Here is a 27,053-nt window from a genome sequence, read left to right as displayed (position 1 = left end):
CTTAGCTAATATTTCTCATCTCATTTTTGTCTAATACAATTTGGAACTTATTGTTCCGTAATTTATTTATTTATTTATGTTAAACTTGGTTTTTTTTGTTTTGTTTTGTTTTTTTTTTTTTTTTTTTTTTTATTTAAAAAAAATGCCATTATCATATTCTAAAGAATCATGTAAGTAACCCTTTCTTATAGACATTTTTACCTTTCAATACTAACAAATTACAGGGTGTTCAAACAATGGTCACCCAATATAAAATAAAATTTGGTTAATGGGATTTAGATATGCTTAACTTTCTAAGGAGGACGCTATTTATATATCTTGAACAATATCAGTTCCTCAAAGCATTCAATACAGAGTTTATTATTATTTTTTATTATTTTCTAAGTCATGCAATAAAGTATAATGCTTCGCTTTATAAAAGCATAAGTGTAACTGTGGAAGTAGTACCATTTCTTCTTGAAAGGGCAAATACAGAAACTAATGAAACTATTGTCTGTTTTTTTTAAAAAAAAAGGAAATGTGATTCATCTTATGGTGGAAGTGAAAATTTTGCACACTAACATAAATCACTCACAAAACTTAGCATAGCCAACTATTACCCTGAACTGTGACATAATTTGTCAAGGTCTTATGTCCATTTCCTAGTCTAATTTCTTCAAAACTTTCCACTATGGTTTCCTCATTGCCATGGTGAAGCTCCAAGTATAGTAAAAATTGATGACAGTTCCGGTAAAGGATTTCTTCCACATTGAACAAAAATCGTTGGTACAGTCCCAAGAATTGCATATAGTTTGGTCATGAAAATCATTCAGCAGTCCTAAAAATTATTACAATATCCATATAGTACTTTGTTCTAAACAAACAATCTCTTTTCTTTAGAGCAAATTACTAGAAGCCATATCATCGGATCAGATTCAACATTACTCATCAGTTGATGAGAGCAGTTTCCTTTGAACTTGAAGATTCATTCAACAATATACAACAATCGTAGCTGCTAATTGCCTAAATGTGCTAATCATAATCAATTGACGTCTGCAAAAGGAGTTCTATTTGGTGATGGCTGCTGTTGCTGTTGCTGAATCTTGCTTCCGGTATTACTACCAGATTTTGGTCTGTTATCTGAAGTAATGTTTTCCGTGAGATCTTCAAAGGCCAGTGTTCTCATCTCCTCAATGGATGCCAGGCTGGGGACTGCAAGTACTTGCTTCTTAGGAGTCCCACTGGTATGCTGATCAACCTGTTCCAAGTAGTTACACCATTCAGTCAGTATACAGCTCTGAAATCTTAAGAAGAAGAACATAAAAGAAAACTTTGGCTTAGCACTACTGATGTCAATGGTCATGTTTTCCTGAGGTTTGTTGAGACTTTCTTAGGTGGGGAAACATTTAGTACCCTAAACAAATTGATCCCAGTTATGGCAGTTATTAACCACACTAAGAGTCACAAACTTGGAACCCCTTAAACTTTGTGTCACAGTAATCTCATTAAAGAGTAAAGATACAGCAAGAGAATCAGCCTACCAAATATTCTTTCCTAAGGCACTGCTCTGCTCTGTTTCGGATATTTGATATGCTTTCACTATGCTTTTCTCGTACAGAGTTGAGTTGGTCCAAGCACAAAGTAGACATGGAGTCCATTTCCTTCTTAGATTCATGGTCTAGCCTCAAGGAATCTGCAAATTGCATTATATTTTTTCCCAACTGAGCAGTTAGAGTCATGATTTGACAAAGTAGAAAGAAAAAAAAATTTGCTTAAGCAATTAATAAGCATACCATTCACAGATGCACTGATGTCACAAGCTTTGGCTTCGAAATCCAAAACCATGGATGAGGATGTGGAGACGAATTCTTCATGTGCAGCTTGATTTGCACAAATTTTTGCCCTGTTCGTGGACATAATTCAACGGACATGGATAAGAAAAGGAAAAGAACACAATAAAGTTCAACAAACAAAGGAATGGAGAACTTACTTTACAGTAGATTCCATCTCTGCAGTACTGCTCTTATTGAGATGGTTGATATATAACTCTGCATTTTCCCACTGCTGCCTAGAGTAATCCACCTTTGTTGTGCTGCATAATAGTGACAATTAATAGGCAGTACTCAACCATTAGAAAGATCCCAACCTTCAAAACAAAGAACTCCGAGCAAATATGATCAAATATTTCAGTAACTTAAGTTCAAAGCGTAAGTTCTATGTTAATTTGCTCTATTTGGTTAAATCTTTAATTAATTATACACTATTCTCTGGTGCCAACTAGCTACTTCAATCTGTTTGGTTCACAAGTTTCTCTGCTAATGTGTGTTTCTGCACGCTAATATAATGTTAACAACAATATTTGTTCTGCACATTTCCCTCAAAATTTTAAATTTTCTGGAGTCAAATTGACCTGCTCAGATTGTCTCTGCTAATGTGTGTTTCTGCACGCTAATATAATGTTAGCAACAATATTTGTTCTGGACATTTCCCTTGAAAATTTTATATTTCTGGAGTCAATAAATTGACCTGCTCAGATTGTCTTGCTGTAATTTTACTTCTAAAACTTCAATTGTAAGAATTTTACAGACAGAAGATTTTTTTAGCTTACCATTCCTGGAGGCAATTTTCAATAGTAGCTTTCGTTTCAGCTGATGTGAAAGTGTCTTCCAAGAAGTGACTCTTCACCTTTTCTGCATATTGATTCAACTCCTCCTTTGCATCAGCTGAAACCTGTTGCATGTTGAACATCTCTTGCAGCAATCTTTTATTCCCTTGTATATTCGAGTCCTGAATGTTTCTCGAAGCTTCTGAAACCTATTGAATGATTCTTAGATGTCAAGCATCCAATCTACTGGCTATCATTTTCGCAAGACATAGGAACACCAATAAAATGACCGACTCACCATAGCTGTTCTTTTAGTTGTCAGATCCGATAATATTGCTGCAATTTTTTCCATGGCCTGTTTCTCCTCCCTAGCAGTCTCTTCCTGTTAAAAGAAGACCCATGCTTCAATCCCATTCTAGAATTGGTCATTATATACACACACACACACACACACACACATATTACATCCCTAAAAACTTTACCTTAAACATCTTCTCAAAAGTTGCCAATTGCTGGGACTTATCAATTTGGCTTTCTTCAAGAACTGTCATGAGTTTAGAAGCACTATGGTTGAGGTCACTAAAAAAATCAACTGTTGCCTTAGAGATCACTTGTGCTGAAACCATACTCCGATGTAATCCCTACATTTCCACAAGGTTAAAAAAATTATGTACAACTAAAAGGAAGGAGTTTGCCTAGCATCATGGAAACTGTAATAGAAATGAACATACCTCTTCTTGTTGTTTGGCAGAGACAGCCAATAGCTGCCTTTGTTCATTAAGAGAATTTTGAATCTCAGAAATGACATCCTTGGCCTCCGAAACCGCAGTTTTGAAAAACTGTAAATATGACACAACATTATAACAGCCATTGTAATAGTCTCATCAGTATTTCAAACAAAATTATATTTCTTTCACTTCATACATTCTCAACTGCGTTTGTTTGGCATGATATTGTAGACTTAATTTGATCCATGTCAGAAGAAGCCTTCATTTGTAGTGTGTCAGAAAGCTCCTTCAAAGATTCCACTCCTGTAGTATATATCTCTGTCATTTTCTTTATCTTCGACTCCAGTACCTGGGTTACCTGGCAGATTAGACAAAGGTAAATTATTTGACAAATAATGAACCTGGTAATACTGAGCTACAATGAGGGAAGAGGATCCTCTCCGGGCACAATTCAAGGGTGGTGGACATTGGACCACCCCATGACTAGCGTTGGAGGAGAATACAGTTGCATTAGAGAGGGTCCCACTCCTACAATGAAACATCAACTTTCAGTTCTTACATCGCATTTGCTAGCAAGAAACGAGTGGATATGCTCTTCCATGCATCTTAACTGTTGTTGTTGTTCAGAAACCGATCCCAGGAAGGTCCTGTGAAGGTCTTTTAAGTTCTGATCAAGCTGTGAACCAAAAGTCAGAAGCAGTCCTTGGTTTTCTGCTTCCAATCTATTTTTCTGATCTGTAAAGCATCATTAATTTTAGTTGGGCCTTAAAACAAGCAGAAAAAAGTGACTATAAATGCACGTACTAATGCACATCTTTTACTGTAAAAACAAATTGGAGCAAAAGAGAGTAATGCAGTGCTTTAAAGCTTTAGTATCACATTTTTTAAAAAACACATCTCCACAAAATATTTCATTAATGCATGTAGCATAGCCCATTTGTGTCTTATAAACAAATTGGGGCTTCTTAATATCTCATTTCAAAGGTCAAATCCGTGACAAGAGGTACATTTAAACAACCTACCATAATATATTCTTCGCCAGTTACTAGGAGAGGGAAATTTCCTTCTCAGAAAATGAGAAAGATTGATTTCCTACAGGGCTTGCTAGTGATAATTTCTTCATCTACATGCAATATTTAAGACACACAATTTAATGATTCAGGATTCTGATACAATTTAAGTACAAGTACCTAATTTTGCAAATAATGCTGATATATCCTCAGATGCATTTTCCAAGTTGGCACGCAACTCCTTCGCACGTTCAATTAGACAGTTTTCTGTTTGCGTTAAGAAAAGCACACATTCTCTGGAATAAGTAAGCATCACCGAATGCAGAAAAGAGGACCATGATGTGCTCACTTAAAACTTGGTCTTTTACCTGAGTGCAGAAGCGAGCAGATGACAAGCTCTTTCTCCTTCAGCGTTGAAATGGCTATCCTGTGGTTCTCTTGAAGATCTTGCAAGGCCTTGTTACTGTTTTCCAGTTTTCTCTGATAGGAAACAAATTCAGATCAGGTACGTGTGCGCGAAAAAAGGACTTGCAAACTATAATTCCTATTCAATTCTAAAGTTGATACCTTGCAATCCCCAAGCTCACTTTTTAAGTCTAATTTCTCCTCTTGCTCAGTGAGATAAAGCTCACGAAGTTTATCGACTTGCTGCACCGATAACATGTTCATTACTATAGACATTGAATTATTCAAGAAAGATCAAGCAAACAGCAAGCCAGCAGCAATACCTTCTCACTGAGGTTTAGATCAATCTCCAGTTGCTCTATCTTCTCGTTCTTCACCTGCAGGATGATAATGTACCCATTTTACATTCAACTTATTCAAGCTACACTAGGATACGAAGAATAGCATTCTGACAGGTGACAGTTTTGTAGAACTAAACAAAAACGTGCTTTAAACTCAAGTGGGCTAATAGATTTCTTCACTCATAGGACTTTAAGTTATAACCAATCACTGGAAGCCTACATTATCATCATCTAATCATGTTTCTATTGATGCGATAGTTCTGTATGTTTATTAAGACTTGAGTAGCGTTGATAGTGGGATTTGTAAAAATTCACCTTCTTTTCAGCTTCATCCTGAACGTGTCTTTCATGTGGGATATAAACACCATTCTTTTCCCTCGCTGCTCGTACATCTGCTTTGATTATTGTGGAATATAAACCTACGAGTCTGGATTTTGTCAAACAATCAGAAAGTACAAGTGAATTGTCAAACCTTGTTTCATTCTCTCAATTTCTAAGTATAAATCCTTGAGCAGCACAGCCTTAGACATTTTTTGATTCGCCTGCAAAGATAAGCTTCACTATCAGCACAAAAGAAAGACTACGTGAAAGGAAACACTGACATAGGCAAAAGAAATAGCCATGCAAACCTCTGGCTTATTCTTGATGCTTTTAGCACGGTAGGCATAATCAAGTGTGCTCAAAGTTTCCTCTAGACATTGAGCAGAAGGAGATATTGTTGCAATGATGCAAGTTTTTGTTTTGCCTCCCAGTGAGTCTCTTAGCAGCCTAGTTAGTTTACTATCTCTGCACAGGAAAGGGAACAGAGAGAGCGTTACGAGAAGGTAAACACCACTCCATAAGTTACAATGGATGGAAAGGATTTGCCACTGGCTAAAACCTGTAAGGTATATGAGAAGTGTGTTCTACAAGCGCATTTATGACACGGCCCAGGGTGAGCAAGCTCTTATTTATTTCCCCCGCTTCTCGCGCACGACCCTGTGTTACAATCGCAGCACTTCATCAAAATAAGATGGCCATTCCAAATGAAGATTTATAAATAATTGTAAACTCATGCTGGGCTTTCAGTTCTTTAATATTGTCTGCAGATGAGGCACTAAATTATTATAACAAGTAAACATTCACATTCCATAGAGATGGCTAGAATTTGAGTAATAAATCTAAGTTGCTAGATGAAGATCACAATAGTGGGATAACATTAATGATATATAAAGGAGTCTATTCTAATATTCAGGGTATTCTTTGCCGATCTTCACAAAAAATATAAAGCAAACTGCAATCTGTTTCTTATTTATATATATATATATATATATTCTATTTTCTTTTTATTTTTCTTGGAACAATTTAAATTAATCATAATTGCTAGGTTAAATAAATTGTTGAAAAATCAAGGAGCCTGCTAAAAGCAGTATGTTGAACTTAAAACTCCACACAACCCTGTGCAACTCAATAGGTAAAAGACAACCATGGATAAATTCAACGATGGTGCACATTATCATGCCAAATCTCACTAAATGTCCAACAATGTTCTGAGCAACAATCTTTTGTGAATCAGACGTGTACATTTTATAGGAGAAAGCCAAAGTTAACAACACAAGACAACTTTTAAAAAATTGGCAACTTTTATCCGAATTACAGTTTATAATTTCGTAATTCCATTAAAAAAATCACATTTTCAGTACTTCAATTAATCAGGAGAACAATCCAAAATTAAGAAGAAATGATTGCCAAACAGTAAAACCCGAAGTTAATTTCATACCTCTATGCACTTGAACTATTGTTCAGTATTTTACTTTTGTTTCATGAATCAAAAACAAATATTGTTCAAATAGACATAGTTCATACTTCATAGATTCCCGAAAGGAACTAAAATATTATTAGTTCAGTTAATCACAAGTGTAATTTCCGTTCTTCCATTAATCAATTAAAAGACACACACAATTATATGAATAAAACAAAGAAGAAACAACTGCCAAACTAAATCTTTAGTCGTTTTCATACCTCCCGTGCACCTGAACGAGAAATATTTTCTGATCCTGCCAAATCAACAAGATTAAGCTTGCCACATTTAATGAGCTCTTCATCTCCAACAGTTGTTTCTTTTATGTGGACAGTTATGGTAAATACAGAATGAGAACGGCTGCAATAGAAGTAAGTTCAATTTTATTACACATGGATTTTTCTGAATTGAATATCATTAAAAATGAATTAAATTAAATACTACCTGCTGTGCTTGTTTAACAATGTATCTGCTGTACGCCTTTTAGCCGCTCCTCGTTCCAAAAGGGTATAAATTTCATTTGCACTGTAAACAGCTTCTTCTTCGAGGCCTCTTACAACCACACAACCTTTTCCATCCTCCATTAAAGAAATGGGTTTCTTTTGCCTGTCATCGAAAGATCTTGAATTGTCTTCAGTAGCTAGCAAATCAGTTACTTCTTCATTATAAAGCTCCAAAAAGGTCACTTTCATACTATAATCAGCATTCTGTGCCTCCAGTGTATCAAAAATTTGGCGAACTGCTCTTGGAATGACACCAGCCTCAGCAGGCAAATCACCACCCTATGACAAATAAGTGCAGTTTTATATAAAAATAAAAGAAAGAGTGGATGCTAAAGCTCATAAAAATAATAAAAAATATACCACATCGGATACCTTATTTCTCATCCCTCCCTCCATTGTATATGTCTTACCAGTGCCTGTCTGCCCATATGCAAAGACAGTGCAATTGAAGCCATCAAGAACTTCATTAACAATAGGAGCAACGGCTTGGTCATATATTGATCTTTGTTGTGCTTTGGGCCCAAAAACCTTTATATGTAACCATGCAAGATCAGTATATACATCTTATAATACATAATGCATATTAGGAATCATGGACTTAGGTGTTCATAATAGGACGAGGCATACCTTGTCAAAGGTGAAAACTCTATCTACTTGCTTGTTCGCTAGACTTTGCAAAACAGTGACTTCCCTTTTATGTTCATTACATGTTATCACCCTTGGCACATTCAACCTTTGCTCATCATCATTTAATGGCCTAAAAATTGAAATAATATTAAAAATTAGCTAAAGGATTGAATATTCTTTTTTCACAAACCAGTCCTGCATATAGTATTGTCTAGACTTGGGACAACTCATGATCAGAAATTAAATCCATTAGTGTAGAACAGCATGGGGGTGCAATATACTGGAGATATCAATTCTTGATCGTCAACCATTAGTCTTTGACGATAATATGAAAATTAAACTGTTTTACTTCTAAAATTGTTGAGGAATAAAAAATTTATGATATTTGGTTAGGTCAAATATCCAAATTTCCTTGTAGCACAAGAACATGGTTAAAATGATAAAAATAAAATAAGTAAAAAGGAAGAAACATTTCTACTGTCTAACATGCAATAAACTAAATCCAAGGTCCTAATACATGGGGAGTATTCGCAACAAACATCACTGCATACAAAAGCAACCCTAAACTATAAAGATTACAAACCCTAATAGAACAACAACATAAGAGTTACAAATGTTGCATCAACATCTAGGGGTACTCACGATGGATCATAGGATCAGATAGGACATCATAAGATTACACAAACCTTTACTCATGAAAATATATTGAAAAATTAAGATAAATACCCTCACATGAATTAAAAATTTCATCATAACATTACAAATCATTGGCCCACGGAATGCAGTCTCCTCTGCCCTCATAGAAGAAGGGTTTGTGACTCGATCTTCTTTAAGATGTTGCCAAGATGATGCATAAATGGTATTAAAGCCCAACACATTCAAAGGTACTAAAATATAAACATCAACAAGTCGAAAACTAAACTGATGTGTGCCCGCGGACATATTAGTACATATCAATGCTTGAAAACACATATAAAAATTCAGACACAAAATTGATAAAGAAAGAAAATATCTCAGAAAGTAAAACCCACCTGCATCTAAGCAAAACTTGAACATTAACCTCTCGATCTCTGTCTTGCCGACTCGAGTTCAAATCAAACCCACGTGGATCTGTGCGACGCCTTTCTGGTCTAGGCGTGAGAAATGGCGATGGAGATGGCGTTACCCCCATACCCACTTTTCTGAATTGATCAGGAGTAAGGGACATCATTTTTTATTTATCTACATGAACACAAAAACGTGAATCAGAGTATAGAACCACACAATCTACAAAGAACCCAAAAGAAATCGAGCTTCAATTTTTCAACACTACAAGGTACAAAAGATAACCCATATCGAATTTATACTATAAATATGTATACGTATATATACAAAATCAATAAATAAATTGTAATTGTACTTACACGGGGTTCTCGGTTTAGAAGAAAATTTGGTTGAAACCCTAAAATTAGGCTAGAAAAGTGAGCTTTTGCACCAAAAAGGGTTTCTTTATGACTGGGTTTTCTGTTTCTCTCTCTCTAGGGTTTGTTCTTCGTTTTGTCTGGTGCGTTTGAATGTGAGGAAGAGTGAAGAGTTGTCTGAATTTCTAACGGCTAGTTGAGGTATTTGTAGTAGATAGCCGTTGAGACAGGCGCACTCTGCGAAGATCCTTGCATTTTCTTGAAAAAGTGGGACCCTTCGATAACAAATTCAAATGGGAGGCGCGTTGGCAGATTGGTTGCAAATTTTTTACATAGATATGGGAATTATGACAAAAATTTTCTAATAAGTTTTTACATTGTTAAAAAAATAAATCATAAAAATCTATTTTATGAGTGAAAATAACAAAACACGAATTTATGTGATAGATCAAAAAGAAATAGATCGAGTTTGATTAAATCAAGTGTTTAGCTTCATAGTCATCGGTAAATAAGTAAGTATCGTCCAAAGAAAAATAAATATATTACTAAAATGAAAATAATAGAATACGATTTTTATTTTTATTATTATTAATTTTTTAAAAAAAGGTTTCCAATAGTTATAATCCAATCTTATATCATCTGCCTTTTAAAGTTTTATTTTAAATTATATTGACCTTTCACGAGGTTTGAACAAATTATACATGTATAAATTATTCAACATTTATTACTTTGACTTCCCCTACGATTTGGTACATGTGCTCAACGACACCTTCTTTCTAAAAGACCCATCCACAAATTATACACATATAAATCATGGGAGTAATTTTGTTGTTCAATTGTATAAAATGCAATATAATATTATTATAATATAAGGGTATTAATGACTTTCACACACGAAATAGCTTTTTGGTCACCTATAAACAAGTTTAAGAGAAGTCATGTGTAATTGACTTAAACTTTAAGGAAGGTCGGTGTAATAAAATTAAAGGTAAAGTACAACCACACCTCTTGAGGTTTGGTAAAATAACACTCAATTGAAACTTACTTATTTTTTGAACAAAGACACCCTTTTACATGAGAAATTAACCAAATGACCCTTTGACCGATTAGGAGACTTTTTTAACTTTACAATTTAATAAATTGGACCAATCTACCCTCATGAGCAATTTATGCATAAAAAAAAGTTACAAAAAAAAAAAAAAAAATTTATGTTGTTCACTTTTTTTTTTTTTTTTGTTATTTACTTTATAAATGTCCCAACTTTTTAAAAATGTAGGCGTCTAAAATGATTTTTTGATTCAATACATATATTTCAAATAAATTATATTTTGTTATTACTTCTTTTCTTTTCTTTTTTTAATTTTTAAATTAAGATACTTAATTCTTTCATCTAAAAAAATTAAACCAATCTCTTTTCCTTAAAAATAAAAAATATGCATCTTAAATTATATATAAAATATTATGCATTTCCTAACATAAAAGAGAAAAAAATAATAATAATAAAACAAAGGGAAAAAAAAAAAGGCATACATAAAGTTATACGGGTACCTATTTTCTTTTATATTGGGAAATGCATAATATTTTATATAATTTAAGATGCATAAAGTTATACTGGTACCATATTTTTTATTTTTAAGGAAAAGAGATTGGTTTTATTTTTTTAGATGAAAGAATTAAGCATCTTAATTTAAAAATAAAAAAAGAAAAAGAAAAGAAGTAATAACAAAATATAATTTATTTGAAATATATGTATTGAATCAAAATATCATCTTAGACGTCTACATTTTAAAGGAAAAAAAAAAAAAAAAAGAAGTGAACAATACAAAGTTTTTTTTTATGCATAAATTATTCATGAGGGTATATTGGTCCAATTTATTAAATTATAAAATTAAAAAAGTCTCCTAAAAGGTCAAAGGGTAATTTGGTCAAAAAATTTTATGTAAAGGGGTGTCTTTGTCCATTTTTGAACCTTCAGGGGTATTTTTGTCCAAAAAAACAGGTAAGTTTTTTCTGAGTGTCTTTTTGCCAAACCTTAAGAAGTGTGGCTGTACTTTATCCTAAAATTAATCTTTGTAATTGACCTGAGTTTTTATTATATATATTGGTGGTGTAAATTGATTTTAATTCACACTTCAAACCAAGAGGAGGAAGAAGGATGTCACATAATTTTATTTACCGATTGCAAATAGTCTAATAAGTAGTTTGCCTTCAATGGGGTACAATCAACATCATGGGGAGCTATTAAAAGGAAAAAGCGGAGCAAATAGCATCCCGATTCTGAAAGCCACTCCACAAACACTCTCACTTTGTTTCGTGAAGCCTCAACCCTCAAGCTCTCCTCTTTATGGATCAGTGGTTTCTTTTCCATTGATTTGATTTCTAGCATTCACGAATAAGGATGAGAATGACTACTCAACGGGATTCCTTTTCCATTCTGTCCAAAACCCATCGTTTCCCATTCCGATCCAATCTCAACCCACTATATAAATTTTTTTTTAAAAAATAATATTTAATATTTTGTTAATTTATTATTCCTATTAAAATAAAATCCAACATTACAAAACAATATAACAATAAGAGTAGAACATTGAGGGAAATACAAAACAATATAATAGTCTTGGGGTAAGAATTTAACACAATACAGTCATCCAAAATGGTACAAGAAGTAAACATGGCGCTTACTCTCACATTTCTACAAAACTCAGTTGTCTCCCCTCCAGTCCAGATTTACTTTGGAGTATCAGAGAGGCACTGATCCATAGAACACTACCTCAGCTGGGCCAGTCATGTACACATGATTGTCTTCCTCCTTCCATTCAATCTCCAATGGCCCTCCAGGCAAATCAACAGTACAACTCTGTTTCAAGATAACAAAATTTGAGTGTGTGAGAACGAGAAGAAGATCCGCAGTTGTATAGATAGAAACAGTGGAGCAGTTTGAGAATTCGACACTAAAAGGAAATTGCTAGCGTCTCATATTGCGTAATTTTTTCCTAGCTAACTTTTCTTTAAGCTTGTACTAATTCCTCATTAACATGGGAGGCTGGCCATTGCCAAATCAAATAAGTGGGCAACCACCAAAAGTGGCATTGAAATCCTAAACAAAAGATCCACAGTGCGATGAATTTATGTCCTTTTAGTTTATAAAGGCTCACATTGCACCTAAATTTATACTAACATAGCATCCTTACCCTCCCAGCACGACCCTCAAGAACTGCTGCAACAACCACTGCACAAGCTCCAGTTCCACAGGCAAGTGTTGCTCCTACAACAGCAACACGGTTAAGCTTCAAATACATTAAAAAATAATAATAATTAAAATTTGAGCTTCCAGGACAACATCAAATTCATCCATGGCTTCCGGTGCAATAAATGAACACGCGGCATATATGTCTTTTGAGGAAAGGAAAAAACTAACCTGCACCACGCTCCCAAACACGCATTTTTAGGTGTGAAGGAGAGAAGACTTGCACAAATTCTGTAAAATCAAAACAATATGGAGATAATACTGGCAGCCATGAAATCCCCAAAAATAAATAAATAATAGAAACAGATAAGTAAAAATTGGGCAAAACACACAAATGAACAAAAACTGACCAGTGTTTGTTCGGGCAGGAAACATATCATGATGCTCAAAGTTTGGACCAATTTCTGCTAAATTTAATTCATCAACCTGCAAATTCTGTATACCAAGAAAAGTAGGTAGAGAACAAAATCAGCCAGGTAAGGAAATGCGAAATAGGATACTGGTATGGAACAGACACTTCATAGAAGACTTAACAGGGAAGTTAAAAATGAATATGCACACAAATTAGAAATCCTTCCCTAGAATGACCAAAAGAAATACCTGGCTCCCTTTTGTACCAAAAGTGACACAATGAGGATTTCCCATACTAACACATGTCACACTCCAGGTCACTCCATCTACATCTAGTTCTGATTTTACAACAGACTGATCTTTATTTGCAGGTAACTTTGTAGGAACATTGGGTGCCTTCAATATAGGTTCACCCATATCAACTCTAACCTGAAATTGCAACAAGAAAATGCCCAATCAGGTTATAAACTTATAATAAACAACTAATTCCATCAATTTATTTTGCTATCAAAGTTTTCAAGGAATTCAGAACAGCAACTAACTATTGCCTATTGTCAAATAATACTTCAAGGAGGGAAAAAATTGAGGCAGTTATGCCAGAAATGTCTAGCAAGGATTAATCTGTTATTTTCTTAATTGATAGGTAGAATTGCCTCTATAGGATAATAATAAACTTATACAGAACTGTTAGTGTGACTTGTGTCATGGCAATTATATGTCATACAGATTCAACAGTTATGAATTATGAATGAAGATACTTGAATGTAAGTATAAAATATTTAATGCCTACAAAGCAACTCACTTGTCAGAATTCATACAAATCACAATAGATTAGATTCAGAAGAGAATATAAATTACCTTCCCGTTTTCTTGAATTTCAGGAACAATTAGACCAGCACCAGTATGTATAGTGAAACTGAAAAATATGGGGAAAAAAGAAGTAAGAAACCACTGCTAAGTTTGATTTTAAATAGGTAAAAGAATAATAAAATAGTAGCATGGAAACACAGAATATTATGTATTGCAGTATAACATCATAAACAATTAACTTTTCTTTGCATGACTAGATATTGTTCATTCATTTAACCTTGTAGGGAACACATAAATTTGGAAGCAGCTAAAATAGAACCCAAAAGAAACCAACAAATTCATCATTATCACATTAAAAAGAAGCCAAAAGGATAGCAGTCATTAAATTTTATTTTAGCATTTCATTATTAAGGAAAAGAGCTAATAATGGGTTGTTGGTGATTTGGTAGTTCAATAGTTTAATAGATCCCAACAGAACCCAAAAAGTAACACTCTATCACATTTTAAAAGATCCAAAAGGTTAGCATTTCATTATAATGTCAAGAACTAAGAATAGGTAATTGTTAGTCTAATAGTTTAATCGCAATTATGTAGGAAATATACATGTAATGATTACATATTTTTAACAAATCATCAGTGACTTTATATACTTGGGAAAAAATATATATATACTCCACATAACAGCATGCTTAAAAATCACCTAGAATTTGTGAAATATAGGACTTCATATTTAAAACCAAGGTAACAAGGAATTCTATAGAAGAAGAATAAAATTAAGTAGAATTTTTGAAATATAGGACTTCATATTTAAAACTAAGCTAACAAGGAATTCCTATATAGGAAGAGTAAAATTAAGTATTGAGCAAGCAATGGGCCCAAAGAAGAGTAAATTTAAGAATTGAGCAAGCAATGGGCCCAAAAAGGGTCAAATTTGACAATGGCCTTAAAAAGATTAGACCTAAAACTCATCAATCACTACAAGCAAACCAAATAAATAAAGAAGACATGAAATTGAACATCACTGCAAACTTTCTAAAGGAGTGAACAAAGATGTAATGAAGGAAACCATGAACAGAAGGTGTAAACTTGAGTAATATATGATACTACTCTACGAAACTAGAGTAAAATATATGATACTACTCTACGCTGTGTTCTAACAAGAACATTGATGAGGGATAAACTGACATGAATTACAGCTCATAACCATACCTTTTCTTCCCATGTAAATTATCAAGCTCAGCAATAAATCGGGCAAAGCACCGGACTCCATTACCGCACATCTATATTATAAGAAAGTAAGCATCTTAAAACAGAATAAAATCATAGTTTTCAGCAAAAATAACTAAGTAAAAAAGCAAACAGAGAAAAACAGCTTATACTACTCAATTGTTGCATATATTTCACTCGGACGCATAAAAATTGTTAATGATCTAAAACCACAAGAACCAAAAGCAAAACAAGCAAGTAATCCGCAACATTAAAAGAATGAAACAATTCACCAAATTATTTAAATTAAATTGGGAATATATTTGAGCTTAAATTCAGACCGAGACAATAATGAAATAGACCAGTAGGAAGAATAACAAATTACCTCAGGTTCACTACCATCAGAATTGAAGATCCTCATGGTATAATCAGTGCCATTTACTCCTGGCATAACAAAGATCACTCCATCTGCACCTATGCCGAAGTTCCTATCACATAGTTTCACTGCTTGCTCCGGAGTGATCCTAGGCTCCATTGAACTACGATTATCAACCTAATCATAAACAGCTTGCAAGATTATTTTTCAGTATCGATCATATGCAAAAGTAGTAATCAAAATATCAACTATGTGATGCCTCAAAATTCACAACTTAATTTCAGAGTTTCTCATCAACCAAACAGAACACTGCAAAATTATTCGTCTATTTCTTTACCATGATGAAGTCGTTACCGAGTCCATGGTATTTGACGAAGTGAAGGAATGCACTTTCTTTCCGATCAAGAAAGGAAGTCCGAGAGAATTTCTCTGGGGCATCGATGCTCATTGAAGAAGCTGATACGCTAAAGTTAGGGTTTCGAAGAGTATTGACTGATCTGAAAATGTTTGGTTGGAAAGAAAAAGAAGAAAATCGAGAGGTGTTGATGAAGAAGGAAAAGGGTAGAGAGCAGCGATTTGGTGATGTGAGAGAAAATGAAATGGCGGCGGCTATAGCCATGGCGTAACAGCTCTCTCTCTCTAGAATCAACAGAGCGCTGTTTCTGTTTCTGTTTCTGTTTCTGTTTGGTTCCAACTTTGAAAGTGAAAAAGAAAGGTCAATCCAAACGTGCCGCTATGCATTCAATTGTGGGCTCAATTTGGGCCACTATCACTTTATTAAGCGCGGCTATTTACAGGCGGCCTTAGTATATCCAATTTGGGCCACCTAATGTGTTCTTTGAATTATATGCAATAGAAAGGAAAATTAAAATATAAATTACCATATGCAATGCAGACAAACTAGATTAAAAGTGAGCAATGAGGAGGTTATATATGTATTATATAAATATATAGTTGTAAATGGTATTATTTTAGGAGATTGTAGATTCCTATATTTCTGATGTTCACACCTAATTTTCTTTCTTTCCCTTTAAAATATTTCTTATTTTGTGTCACTCAAAAATTTAGATGAATTGTGACGGCAAGTATATAAAAATTATATAAGGATAATATAAACAAATGAAGATGGTTAACAATTAGTCATACAGAGAAAATGAGGGATTTTACGACCCTACCTGCATAAAGCAAAGTGAATTTGAATTACATTTAATACGAATGTTATTAAAAGTCCGTCCTACCATTTAACTTTATTACTCCCCTAACTTAAAAAGAAATTCCTTGACTTGGTAACCAAATTTTTCTTAACGGAACTAAATTTTATTTAATTTTAATTATAAAAATACATTGATATTCAAAGAATTTTCAAGGAATTTGAATTCTCAACCTCCAATTTGACTATTTTTATTTATTTATTTATGGACTTTCTCACCACCTTATTTTCTTTGAACGCCGCTTCTCTTTGTGGAAGTTTGCTAGAATCCATCACCACCCTAACCTTCCACATATATTACAATATACACCCCCCCCCCCCCCCCCCCCACACACACACACACACATATCTTGTTACCTCTGTTATTTCAGAGAGATGGAAGATATGACTTCTTTTTGGGATTACCAAGAGGTGGGTGACTTCATTTTCATTCTTTAAATATCTTTGTTTAACAGTTTCTAATTGACATATTTTCTTCATTATGGATTGGGCTTGATTTTAGCTTTCTTTGTCTTCCATGCTATTAAGTTTTTCAGACACTTCTCTTCAATTATCCATGCTAATAAATTAATGCTATGTTGTAGTTGTCATTAATTGTTTTAACTTAGCTGCTTTTTTTTTTATTTTCTTTAATTTATTGGTATGAAAAGTTTAAATGGATCTCTGAGTTCATTTGTGTCCCTTGTGGGTAATTTATGTAACAATCTTTAACTAAAACTGGATGTGATCTAATGAATAACTAAGTTGTTCTTTTTCTTTCTGAATGATGTATATAATTTATAAATCAATTAATCCAAAAAGGTTAATAGGTTTTAATTTGAATATCTTATTTACAGCATTTTAACTATACACATATGTTCATTTCCCACTCCTCCATACAAGAGTTGTGCTCATTAAATAGATCATATCCCCATTCATTCTAGCTTTTGTCGAGATCAATTGTTGTTGATTAGATAGTGGATTCTATCTGTATCTTATGAAAGTTAAAACATCTATTTTTATAGACAACATGTTTGTATTTGATTTATGAAGATTGCTGTTTTTGTTTTCATCTGTTGAATAAACTTTTCTTTTTCTTTATTTTTTTTATTCTGCCAAATATAAATGATTATATAAGAATATTAATTATCTGCAATTTGCTTTATGAATAAAAGATTCATTCTATGTAGTCAGGTTTTCAAGATTGTTCATTTTAGACAACTTTTGATGGTCTTAACAAAAATAGGCACGCAAGTGATTGGTATTTGCACTTTTAATTCATGATCGAATTTGTGTAGTTTAATTTGGGGAAATAGCATTGTATGTAATGGATTTCATAAATAAATGAAGATTTATGTTGCAACTTGTGTTTTTACATTAAATTGATGCATGATCCATACTGAATTCATATACATAAGTATTCCATTCTCATCAACATTGCTCGGTTCCACCACGAAATGTCATCTTTTAAAGCTCGGAATCACTTGTGTATCACTTTTTTGAAACTATTATTGTTATATCCTTCAGCAATGTATACTTGAGCTTAAACACAAGCTTCTCTGCACCACATTCGAGCTTGAATCAGCAAAAACAGAAGCAAAAAAAGAGATGACAAAAAACGAGAAAAATGTAAATCATTTACTTGAGCTCTTGAAGATGGCTTGCCAAGAAAGAGATGAAGCAAGAAATCAAATTCAAACACTGCTGAACAAAGTAGTGCTACATGAGAACTGGACAAAAGCACATTCAAATGCCATAATAATGGATCATTCATCAGAAACATACAAGTATCAGTCGAGTGGCTGCTTCCCAATTGATTGCTACTTTAATCCATTTTCTTCTTCAAAATTTCCGAGGACAGGCTTGATTTATAGGAGTAACATAGGACAATGTAGCGGAGGTATCTCAATTGGTGATGCTTCAGATGGTGTAATTGATTATCTTGTTAAGGGGAAGCCCCTGCCTCAAAAAGGAAAACTCGTGCAGGCTGTAATAGAGGCCGGACCATTGCTTCAGACACTTCTCTTTGCAGCACCTCCTCTTCCTTGGTGGCAGAAACCTCCCTCGCCATTATACTTGCCAATTCCATACTTCCCCCATAAAGAAGCTTCACTTAATCAGAATTCTGCAGACAATTCAGATGGTAAATTTTCAAATTCCTTGTGCTCTTCAAACCAAGATGTCTCTCGCAGATTTTCACAGATTCCTTCTAAAACGAAGACGAGCTTTGCCTTGCTCTTGAACAAAGAGTGTCCACTATCCAACATTACCAACTGTAGTTCCTTGTCCAATGAACTAATGGATGGGAAAGGGCGAAGGTGCCAATGAAAGCATATTTTTTCTTGAATTGGTTATGTTGAGAAATTTTTTTGACACGATACTATAGTTTATCTACCCAGGTTTGGCTATTTTGGTTTATTTTGACATCTTCATAGCTGCACTTCTGCTTGGTTAAAATTGAAAAACTTCTTGGTTATCTGAAGTACCGAAAACTAAAAATTGTATTCTTAAATCAAAGTAGAATAACTTTCATATTGTATGCTTCCTTGTGTAAGCCACGCGCAAGCATACTCCGTATGGCATGTGGAGATATGGGTTTTGAGTCTCACATTTTTGTAGAAAGTAGTAGTCTTGAAGAGATTTAGAACATTAGAGAATATATTTGTAAAAATTTGTTGATGGGAGAGATTTCTATAACCATAAGAGAGTTTTGTATGAATTGTAAATATTTAGATAGTTAGATAGAGGATTTGTAAAAATTTGTAGATGGAGAGAATTCTAGATCGGTAGGAGGGTTTTGTGGGAAATGTAAATAATTTATATAGTTTGGTGGAGTATTGTGTAAATTTTAGTGGTTGATAATAATACATCACATCCGTCCACCAGAGGAGTATGTTGTATGTCTCTATATAAGGAGCATGTTGTATGCCGTCAAATTTAAGAACGAGTCTGAAAGGTTAGAGGTGAGGGTCTAGGTCGTGATTTTCAGTTTGAAAATAGTGACTTTTAAGAAAATCGTGACTTTGAGAGAGAAATTATCGAGTTTTCAGAAATCATAATGCAATTTGATGAAAAACTTTGAGAATAGAATTAGGAAAAAAAACAACTAGTAAGCATATTTTTAATGTTTAATAGAAAATTTCAGCAAACGGTACACAAACAATCAATTTTTTTTTAATTTTATTTTTATAAAATATGTGTAATTAATTGAGTATCATCTCAAGACATGCACCACAACAAAGACGGTTTATAGATTCTTGAGTATAATTATATTTTTCTTTTTGGGGATTAACATTTGATTGTTCCATTTTTTACTATATTGAATCTTTTTTATTATATGTATAAGTTATTGTGTGTACATATGAAAGTTGCAGAAATATCTTTCAAAGTTAAAGGAAAAAAATTATTTAAAGAAAGTACTTGATTTTAGGAGAATAATTTTTAATATTTTGGAATAAGTGTTTGGAGGGCATCATAAACAATAGTTATTGATACATACGTAATTATTTTACTTAATTCAATCAAAGTGAAAAATAAACTTTTAAAATAGATCAGTTTGTTATTAAAAGACCCTAACTCTATGTAAGTGTAGTTTTCCCTTTTGTCATATTTATATATATAACAATTGTTTATAATGAATATCATTACAACTGTTTATGAAATTTAATTTTTGAATTTGAATTCTAAATATACACAGGATAAGGAAAAATAGGATTTGCATAATAGTAAAGTATTCAAATGGTAGTTCTTACGGGTGGAGATGATGGGGTCGGTTCATGGATTTTTCTTCCTTTTGTCGCATTTCACTCAAAGGGTTGAAGAGAGATAGTACATCAAGCTATCCGCAAGAGCTAACTTGATCCTCTTCCCTAGAGATCCCAGATGAAAGAGCCGACTCCAACTACCATCCATGTACGATGCATACTAAATCTAACCAACTGTACATCATACTTCCTCTAAGTTCTAAAGGAACTCATTCCTACTCTCACCAGTAAGTTAGATCCTACAAACACTCGATGTCATGCATATTAGAATAGGGACAATTACCATCTTCATTACCTTCATTTTTAAACATTTAGTTTTAATTTCTTTCTTCAAGGAGAGATGAACATCATAGCTTCACATCCTAATATTTCTTTTTTTAAAAAATTTCATCCTAATATTACAATGCCAATATTCTTAAAGAAACCTTAGTTAGAAACCTTAGCAGGAGAAAAAACTTACAAATAGAATTTACAAAAACAAACCTTACAAATAGATTTTTCATCCTAATATATATATATATATATATAATGAGGCGATATTCGCACTCTACTTTTCAACATTTGCACCACAATCTTAAATGAAACGACAATTCTAACCTTACCTTTACAAGTAAATAATTAATACTTTTTAAATGACACACTGCCCTTTCAATTTTTCTCTCCTTATCTCTAATCTTTAATATTTTAAGTATCTTTTGACAACACAAATAAAATAAAAATTGAATAATTTTTTTTAAGGGATAAAAAAAATAAAATAAATTGTTATGTTGAAAATTGCCTCTTTTGGCCGGATAAAAAAATTATCTCTTTTGACATGAAGAAAAAAAAAGTCCTATCTCTATTGAATAAATTATCTATTTTTGATAAGACCAAAAAAAAAAAAAGGTTATTTTTATCGAATAAATTATTTCTTTTAATTTACCAAAAATAAAGTTACCTCTTTTGACAAAATTGAAAAAAAAAAGTCAATTTTGTTGAATAAATATCTCTTTCGATTGTACAAAAAATAAATAAAATAAAAGTCACTATGGAATAAATTTTTCCTTTTGACCGCCAAAAATAATTATTATTAGTATAGAATAAATTATTTTCTTTGAGATGACCTCCGGAAAAAAACAAAAAGAAAGGAAAAAAATAGTAAAAAAAGGTTTAAAAAAAAATTAAAATTGTGTAAAGGGTAGTTATGATATTATAAATTAAGGAATTGTCCATTAATGAATTCAAGGACTTTCTTGTCATTTCTTTTAAAAAAAAATGATAAATGTAATATAATTGGAAAAAAGTGGAGTAAGAATATCACCTACCTTAGTTAGAAAATTTAGAGTGATGGGGATCCCTTCACTTATATTTTTATGTGATATCTTTCAAAATATAATTCATGGCCTAGCAATGCCTGCCAAAGATAACCAAGCAAATTGGCCTATAACATGATAGAAGGAAGAAGAATTAACAGCATATTGTCACAGGCCTAGAGATTTGGCGCAGCGGCACGGCCCGTGCGGCACCAAGGTGTTGTTTCAGCTTGCGCAAGTGCCCTGGTCAACCACCATGACCTACCCTCCTAAGGATACATGCTGACTGGTTTTGATCTACCTTGGTCTCATCAGGGAGACGGCTCCAGCTCCCGACCAGTTTGTGCAGGGATGGCCAACTCCCTTCTTCATAGTCAAGTCCACGACCAGCGACAAGCTCCTCGCACTCAACCGAGTTGACCTGTCTGAACTCTGAAGAGGTACCATCCTGTGCTCCTGCACGCCTCTTTTCTATAACCATTCCCAGTCAAACTCTACTCTTTGCCAACCAGTATGCGTGTCTTCCATTCTCCAAGCGTCTTATGAATCACTTCGTGACACTTTCCCCCACCCAAATCCTGCGACGCCCTCATCGCAGTGCGGCGCTTCACTATTGCATCCATTCCCTTCAAAAGTCTGCCTCCAAGCAGTATGCTCGCCTTCTCACCATCGCTTCCTTGTACAACTCCCTGCACTGCACTAGCCCAATGATAGGCCTCGGACCAAAGGGACATCCACTCCTCAAGGACGTGACTCTTCTCCGTCATGCCGCCTCCGCGACATCTCGAGCAAGCAAAGGCCTTCTGCCGACTTGATACTCACCCTTCACCATGGTTTGCTTCACCCAAGGACTAAGCACGAACTTTGGTACGCGGGGCCCTCCGGTGCGCAACTTCAACGGACGCCTCTTCCTAGGGAGATGGAGGCTTTCCCCCACAACTGCATTGATTTCTACTCATCGACGCAACTTCAGTGCACCGTCTTCATTCTCAAACCCTTCCCGGATCGACAAGGGAGCACCCCACCGTGCTTTACCCCAAGTCCTGCTCTGATACCATTTGTCACGGGCCTAGAGATTTGGCGTAGCGGCACGGCCCGTGCGGCACCAAGGCGTTGCTTCAGCTCGGGCAAGCGCCCTGGTCAGCCACCACGACCTACCCTCTCAAGGATACATGCTGACTGATTTCGACCTGCCTTGGTCTCATCAGGGGAACTGCTCCAGCTCCCGACCAGTTTGTGCATGGATGACCAACTCCCTTCTTCATAGTCAAGTCCACAACCAGTGACAAGCTCCTCGCACTCAATCGAGTCGACCTGCCTGAACTCTGAAGAGGTACCATCCTGTGCTCCTGCACGCCCCTTCCCTGGAACCTTTCCCAGTCAAACTCTGCTCTTTGTCAACCAACATGCGTGTCTTCTATCCTCCAAGCGTCTTAAGAATCACTTCGTGACAATATGCTAATTTGTATGGCCTGATAATATCGGAACTCATTCCATTAATTTTCTTTTTAATCAATAACAATGAATGGCCTCTAATTACTTATCCCAAAAAAAAATAATAATAAATAAATAAATAAACAAAAATTTCATTCCATTAATTTAATTTTATTATTATTATTATTTTGTTATTGGCAAGAAACAGCATACTCACTTTGCCCATTTGGAACTCGAACCTTCACCATCCACTTTGAGAGGTAGAGAATATACAACTAGATCACAAGACCCTTGTTCATAGCCTCTAATTGAGGAGGGTAAATTCTTATTCAATTATCTTCTAATTTATTATTATTATTATTTTTTTCTTCTAATTTATTTTTTATTATTATTTTTTTTTACGTCCATAGCAAATTCATAACATACAGCAAACTCTTTAAACAAAATAACTTAAAATAGGCTTCTGTCTGGTGTCTTTTTCTATCAACAAAATAACTCAAAATTTAGACTGGCTTCAGTCTTTTTCTTTCAACGCCTATGCAGATCGAATAGCGGAATAGGTATTTCCCTGGAGTGCAAGGTGGGCTTTGCTGGGTGACTAGGGCCTTCTAACTTAACCACTCTAATCTTCAATCTTATACATTATACTTTTTTTTTTATTATACTCCGTGTGTGTATATATACGCGAACCTATACATATGTATTGAACTTTAAAGCATCGTTTTTGTTGCATTTAAATGTACAGTGTTTAAACTTCTTTAACATCTCAACTTCATAGTCGAGGATTTATTTCAAAAGAAATACAGTAATCTTTTAATATAAATTAACTTCAAATTAAAAAACAGTACTTATTATTAACTTTAAAAATAGCCATTTGTCATTCAATCTAACATTTATATTATTATAATTATCTTTCATTTTTATTAAGAAAAAATATATTTATTATCATTCTCTTTCTGCAAAATATAAATGAAAGTAACTCTTCATTCCCCTTGAACATTAAATTTATATGGTCTCATTTAATGGTGGATGCTCGGCTTGCTTCCTTTTTTTTTTTTTTTTTTTTTTTTCCCATTTTTTTCTTTCTTATCTAGGCAAGAACCTTACACACTCACTATATTCTTAATAGGGACTCGACCTTCCAACCTTCTACTTTATAAAATAAAGAAACACTATTATACTAGAACATTAGATAGTACTTATAATTTATATTTTAAAATGCAAAGAATAAATTTAATCATATTAAAATTATAATATTTTTTTCCTTGTTTCTTGTTAGGGAGGGTAATTTAAAATTTAAAATTTAAAATGTTAGTTTGAAAGTCATCCACAAAAAAAATCACACTTTATAAATCGAAGTCATTTTCTAATAAAGCAATATATAAAATTTAATCTTCCAAGTTACTCAAATCAAATTTGGGCCTTATATTTTTGGGTCTAAAAAGTAAAAATAATAAAATTTAAATAAAACAGAGAGAGAATTGAATATTGTCTATATTAATAACATTTGAATTGTTTTCCCTTGGGCCTCAATTTTCGCTGAGCAGGCCCTGTTACCCATTGGCTCTTCTTCAAACCGTCACACTTCTGAGCACCTGATCAAGGATCTATTATGGAGCCAAACGAATGAAACAGGTATTCAAAAGTTTCTTAGAGGGAAATTCTTGTTTTAAATGAGAATATTTTATTTAATTAGTATGTGATACGTGTCGTTCCTCCACACAAAGTTTTTTTATTTTATTATTATTATACAAAAGGTGTGGGGCCTTCAGAGTCACAAAAATGTGTATTGCACTATGAGTAAATGATCCGAAAGAAAGAACCAACCGAGCCACATATGAAATCCAGAATGTGTAAACTTTTTCTCTCTCAACCCAACTTAAATCCTCCTAGAAGAGCCCACACTTTGGCTTATAGCCATTTCTTTGAAACCCAAAAAGCTCATGGAAGTGCCATGAAATTAGGACTCTCGCTTTCAAACATTGCCAACTCTTACTGTGAAGCAAAGGCATTCTCGGACGCTCGTCAACTGTTCGACGAAGTGTCTGACTGGGACGTTGTAACAGCCACTACTGTAATAGGCTGCTTTGCCAGACACCACAATCATAAAGATGCCATCTATATCTTCTCAAGAATGCTAATGCTGAATATCAGACCCAATGAGTTCACCTTTGGCACCACAATTCACTTGTCTACTGCAGCCAAAGACCTCAATTTAGGCAAACAACTTCACGCATGCGCGACAAAGTTCGGCCTTACGTCGAATGTCTTTGTGGGTAGTGCAGTTTTGGATCTTTATTCCAAGTTGAGTACCATTGAGGAAGCTCGGAGAGCTCTCGAAGATACCCACGAGCCCAATGTGGTTTCTTACACAGGTTTGATATCTGGGTACCTTAAGAAAGAGATGTTTGATGATGCTCTCGAGCTTTTCAGGACAATGCCGGAGAGAAATGTCGTTTCATGGAATGCAATGATTGGGGGTTACAGCCAAAGTGGTCACAATGAAGAGGCTGTGAATCTTTTTATTGAGATGTTGAGAGAAGGTTTGCTGCCTAGTCAGTCTTCCTTTCCTTGTGCCATTAGTGCAGCTGCGAATATAGCAGCGCTTGGAAAGGGTAGAAGTTTGCATGCCTGTGCTATTAAGGTCTTGGGTAAGCTTGATATGTTTGTTGGCAATTCTTTAGTTAGTTTCTATGCAAAATGCGGCAACATGGAAGACAGTCTTTTGGTTTTCAGAAGACTTCAAGAAAGAAATGTTGTTTCTTGGAATGCTTTAATATGTGGTTATGCACAAAATGGAAGAGGAAAGGAAGCCATAGATTTCTTCCAAAAGATGCAATTCAGTGGTCTCAGGCCCAACAGTGTTACACTTCTTGGTCTTTTATTGGCTTGCAACCATGTTGGCCTTGTCGACGTGGGTTATTCATATTTCAATCAGATGAGACTCAAGAACCCCAACATGCTAAAACCAGAGCACTATGCTTGTATGGTTGATCTACTTTCGCGTTCTGGACGTTTTCAGGAAGCTGAGAAGTTTATTTGCAATTTGCCTTTTGATCCGGGAATTGGTTTTTGGAAGACATTGCTTGGAGGCTGTCAGATCCACTCAAATACAGAGTTGGGAGAGTTTGCAGCTCAGAAGATCTCGGCTTTAGATCCTGGAGATGTGTCGTCATATGTGATGCTTTCAAATGTGCATTCAGCCGCTGGAAGATGGCAGAGTGCGTCAATGATAAGACAGGAGATGAGGGAGAAAGGAATGAAGAGGATACCGGGATGCAGTTGGATTGAAATTAAAAGCAGAGTTCATGTGTTCGTCAATGGGGACAAAAGCCATGTGCTTAGGGATGAAATTTATACGATTTTGAGGTTCTTTCTTGAACATGAAATGGAGAGCCGAGCTTCCAACTTTTTATTAGAATCTTGAATCCATGTTAATCTGAGTGTAAACAAGACTGAAGAAGCCTATTTTAGGCTCCCTCTCATGCATTTTGAGTAGATGTTTGAAGATGAACTCATCTGTGAGCCGATATGAAATTAATTTTTATTCACAAGTCACAACTTTGCTTGGGGTCAAAAGTTTTACAAAGATAAGCTTGCTTCGGGAACTGGGAGGAATGGCTGAGACTCTTTCCATGCCAAACTGGCTGCCAAAAAAGCGATTGATCCAGTTGTGAATTCTCACGATTCATTTCCGGCCACTGCCAGTGGATCTGAACAGAGGTCACGTAAATAATTCGAAATATGCAAGGAGGGGTAATTTTATCACACACACAGTTGCCTTCCTACTTCTTCACATCGTGCTAGTGGAGAAAGACTTCATCCAAAAAGAAATTTTCATTTCCACATAATTTACCTGTAGGCAAGAGTTGTTCAATCAAATTTAGAAGCTCTTCTCATCAGAGCCTACCCTCAAATCTAGTAGAAATAATTTCAACCAGTCTTAAGCTAGATCCCTGTTCAGAAGAAACCATCACACGGAAGGAGATCAAGAAGCAATCTAGTA

General features: G+C 34.4%; 3 protein-coding genes across 3 annotated transcripts; 1 reads left to right on the top strand and 2 right to left on the bottom strand.

Moving 5' to 3' along the window:
* Positions 1-841: 841 nt before the first annotated feature.
* LOC132293496 (kinesin-like protein KIN-5B) lies at positions 842-9,568 on the bottom strand. Its single transcript, XM_059791011.1, has 24 exons — positions 9,382-9,568; positions 9,010-9,199; positions 7,979-8,108; positions 7,724-7,879; positions 7,293-7,630; positions 7,070-7,208; positions 5,949-6,046; positions 5,698-5,854; positions 5,541-5,610; positions 5,384-5,460; positions 5,051-5,104; positions 4,890-4,970; positions 4,691-4,802; positions 4,503-4,589; positions 3,872-4,047; positions 3,509-3,670; positions 3,316-3,423; positions 3,067-3,225; positions 2,883-2,966; positions 2,588-2,793; positions 1,970-2,071; positions 1,773-1,882; positions 1,521-1,672; positions 842-1,237 (listed from the first exon to the last, which is right to left on the bottom strand). The coding sequence occupies exons 2-24, from the start codon at positions 9,186-9,188 to the stop codon at positions 1,022-1,024; spliced, it is 3,153 nt and encodes a 1,050-aa protein (XP_059646994.1). The 5' UTR covers positions 9,189-9,199; positions 9,382-9,568; the 3' UTR covers positions 842-1,021.
* A 2,397-nt stretch (positions 9,569-11,965) lies between these two features.
* Positions 11,966-16,071, bottom strand: LOC132293495 (diaminopimelate epimerase, chloroplastic). The gene is made up of 9 exons (XM_059791010.1): positions 15,706-16,071; positions 15,378-15,545; positions 14,996-15,066; positions 13,835-13,892; positions 13,226-13,405; positions 12,976-13,060; positions 12,797-12,856; positions 12,570-12,643; positions 11,966-12,235 (listed from the first exon to the last, which is right to left on the bottom strand). The coding sequence occupies exons 1-9, from the start codon at positions 15,985-15,987 to the stop codon at positions 12,119-12,121; spliced, it is 1,095 nt and encodes a 364-aa protein (XP_059646993.1). The 5' UTR covers positions 15,988-16,071; the 3' UTR covers positions 11,966-12,118.
* An 8,496-nt stretch (positions 16,072-24,567) lies between these two features.
* Positions 24,568-26,601, top strand: LOC132293493 (pentatricopeptide repeat-containing protein At5g42450, mitochondrial). Its single transcript, XM_059791007.1, has one exon. The coding sequence runs from the start codon at positions 24,852-24,854 to the stop codon at positions 26,472-26,474; it is 1,623 nt and encodes a 540-aa protein (XP_059646990.1). The 5' UTR covers positions 24,568-24,851; the 3' UTR covers positions 26,475-26,601.
* The last annotated feature ends 452 nt before the right edge of the window (positions 26,602-27,053 follow it).

Source organism: Cornus florida, unplaced genomic scaffold (assembly GCF_030987335.1).
Source record: "Cornus florida cultivar Cherokee Brave unplaced genomic scaffold, ASM3098733v1 CherokeeBrave_3.0.0_Hap2_Chr02, whole genome shotgun sequence".
NCBI lineage: Eukaryota > Viridiplantae > Streptophyta > Magnoliopsida > Cornales > Cornaceae > Cornus > Cornus florida.
This window is presented reverse-complemented; position numbering and strand designations above follow the sequence as displayed.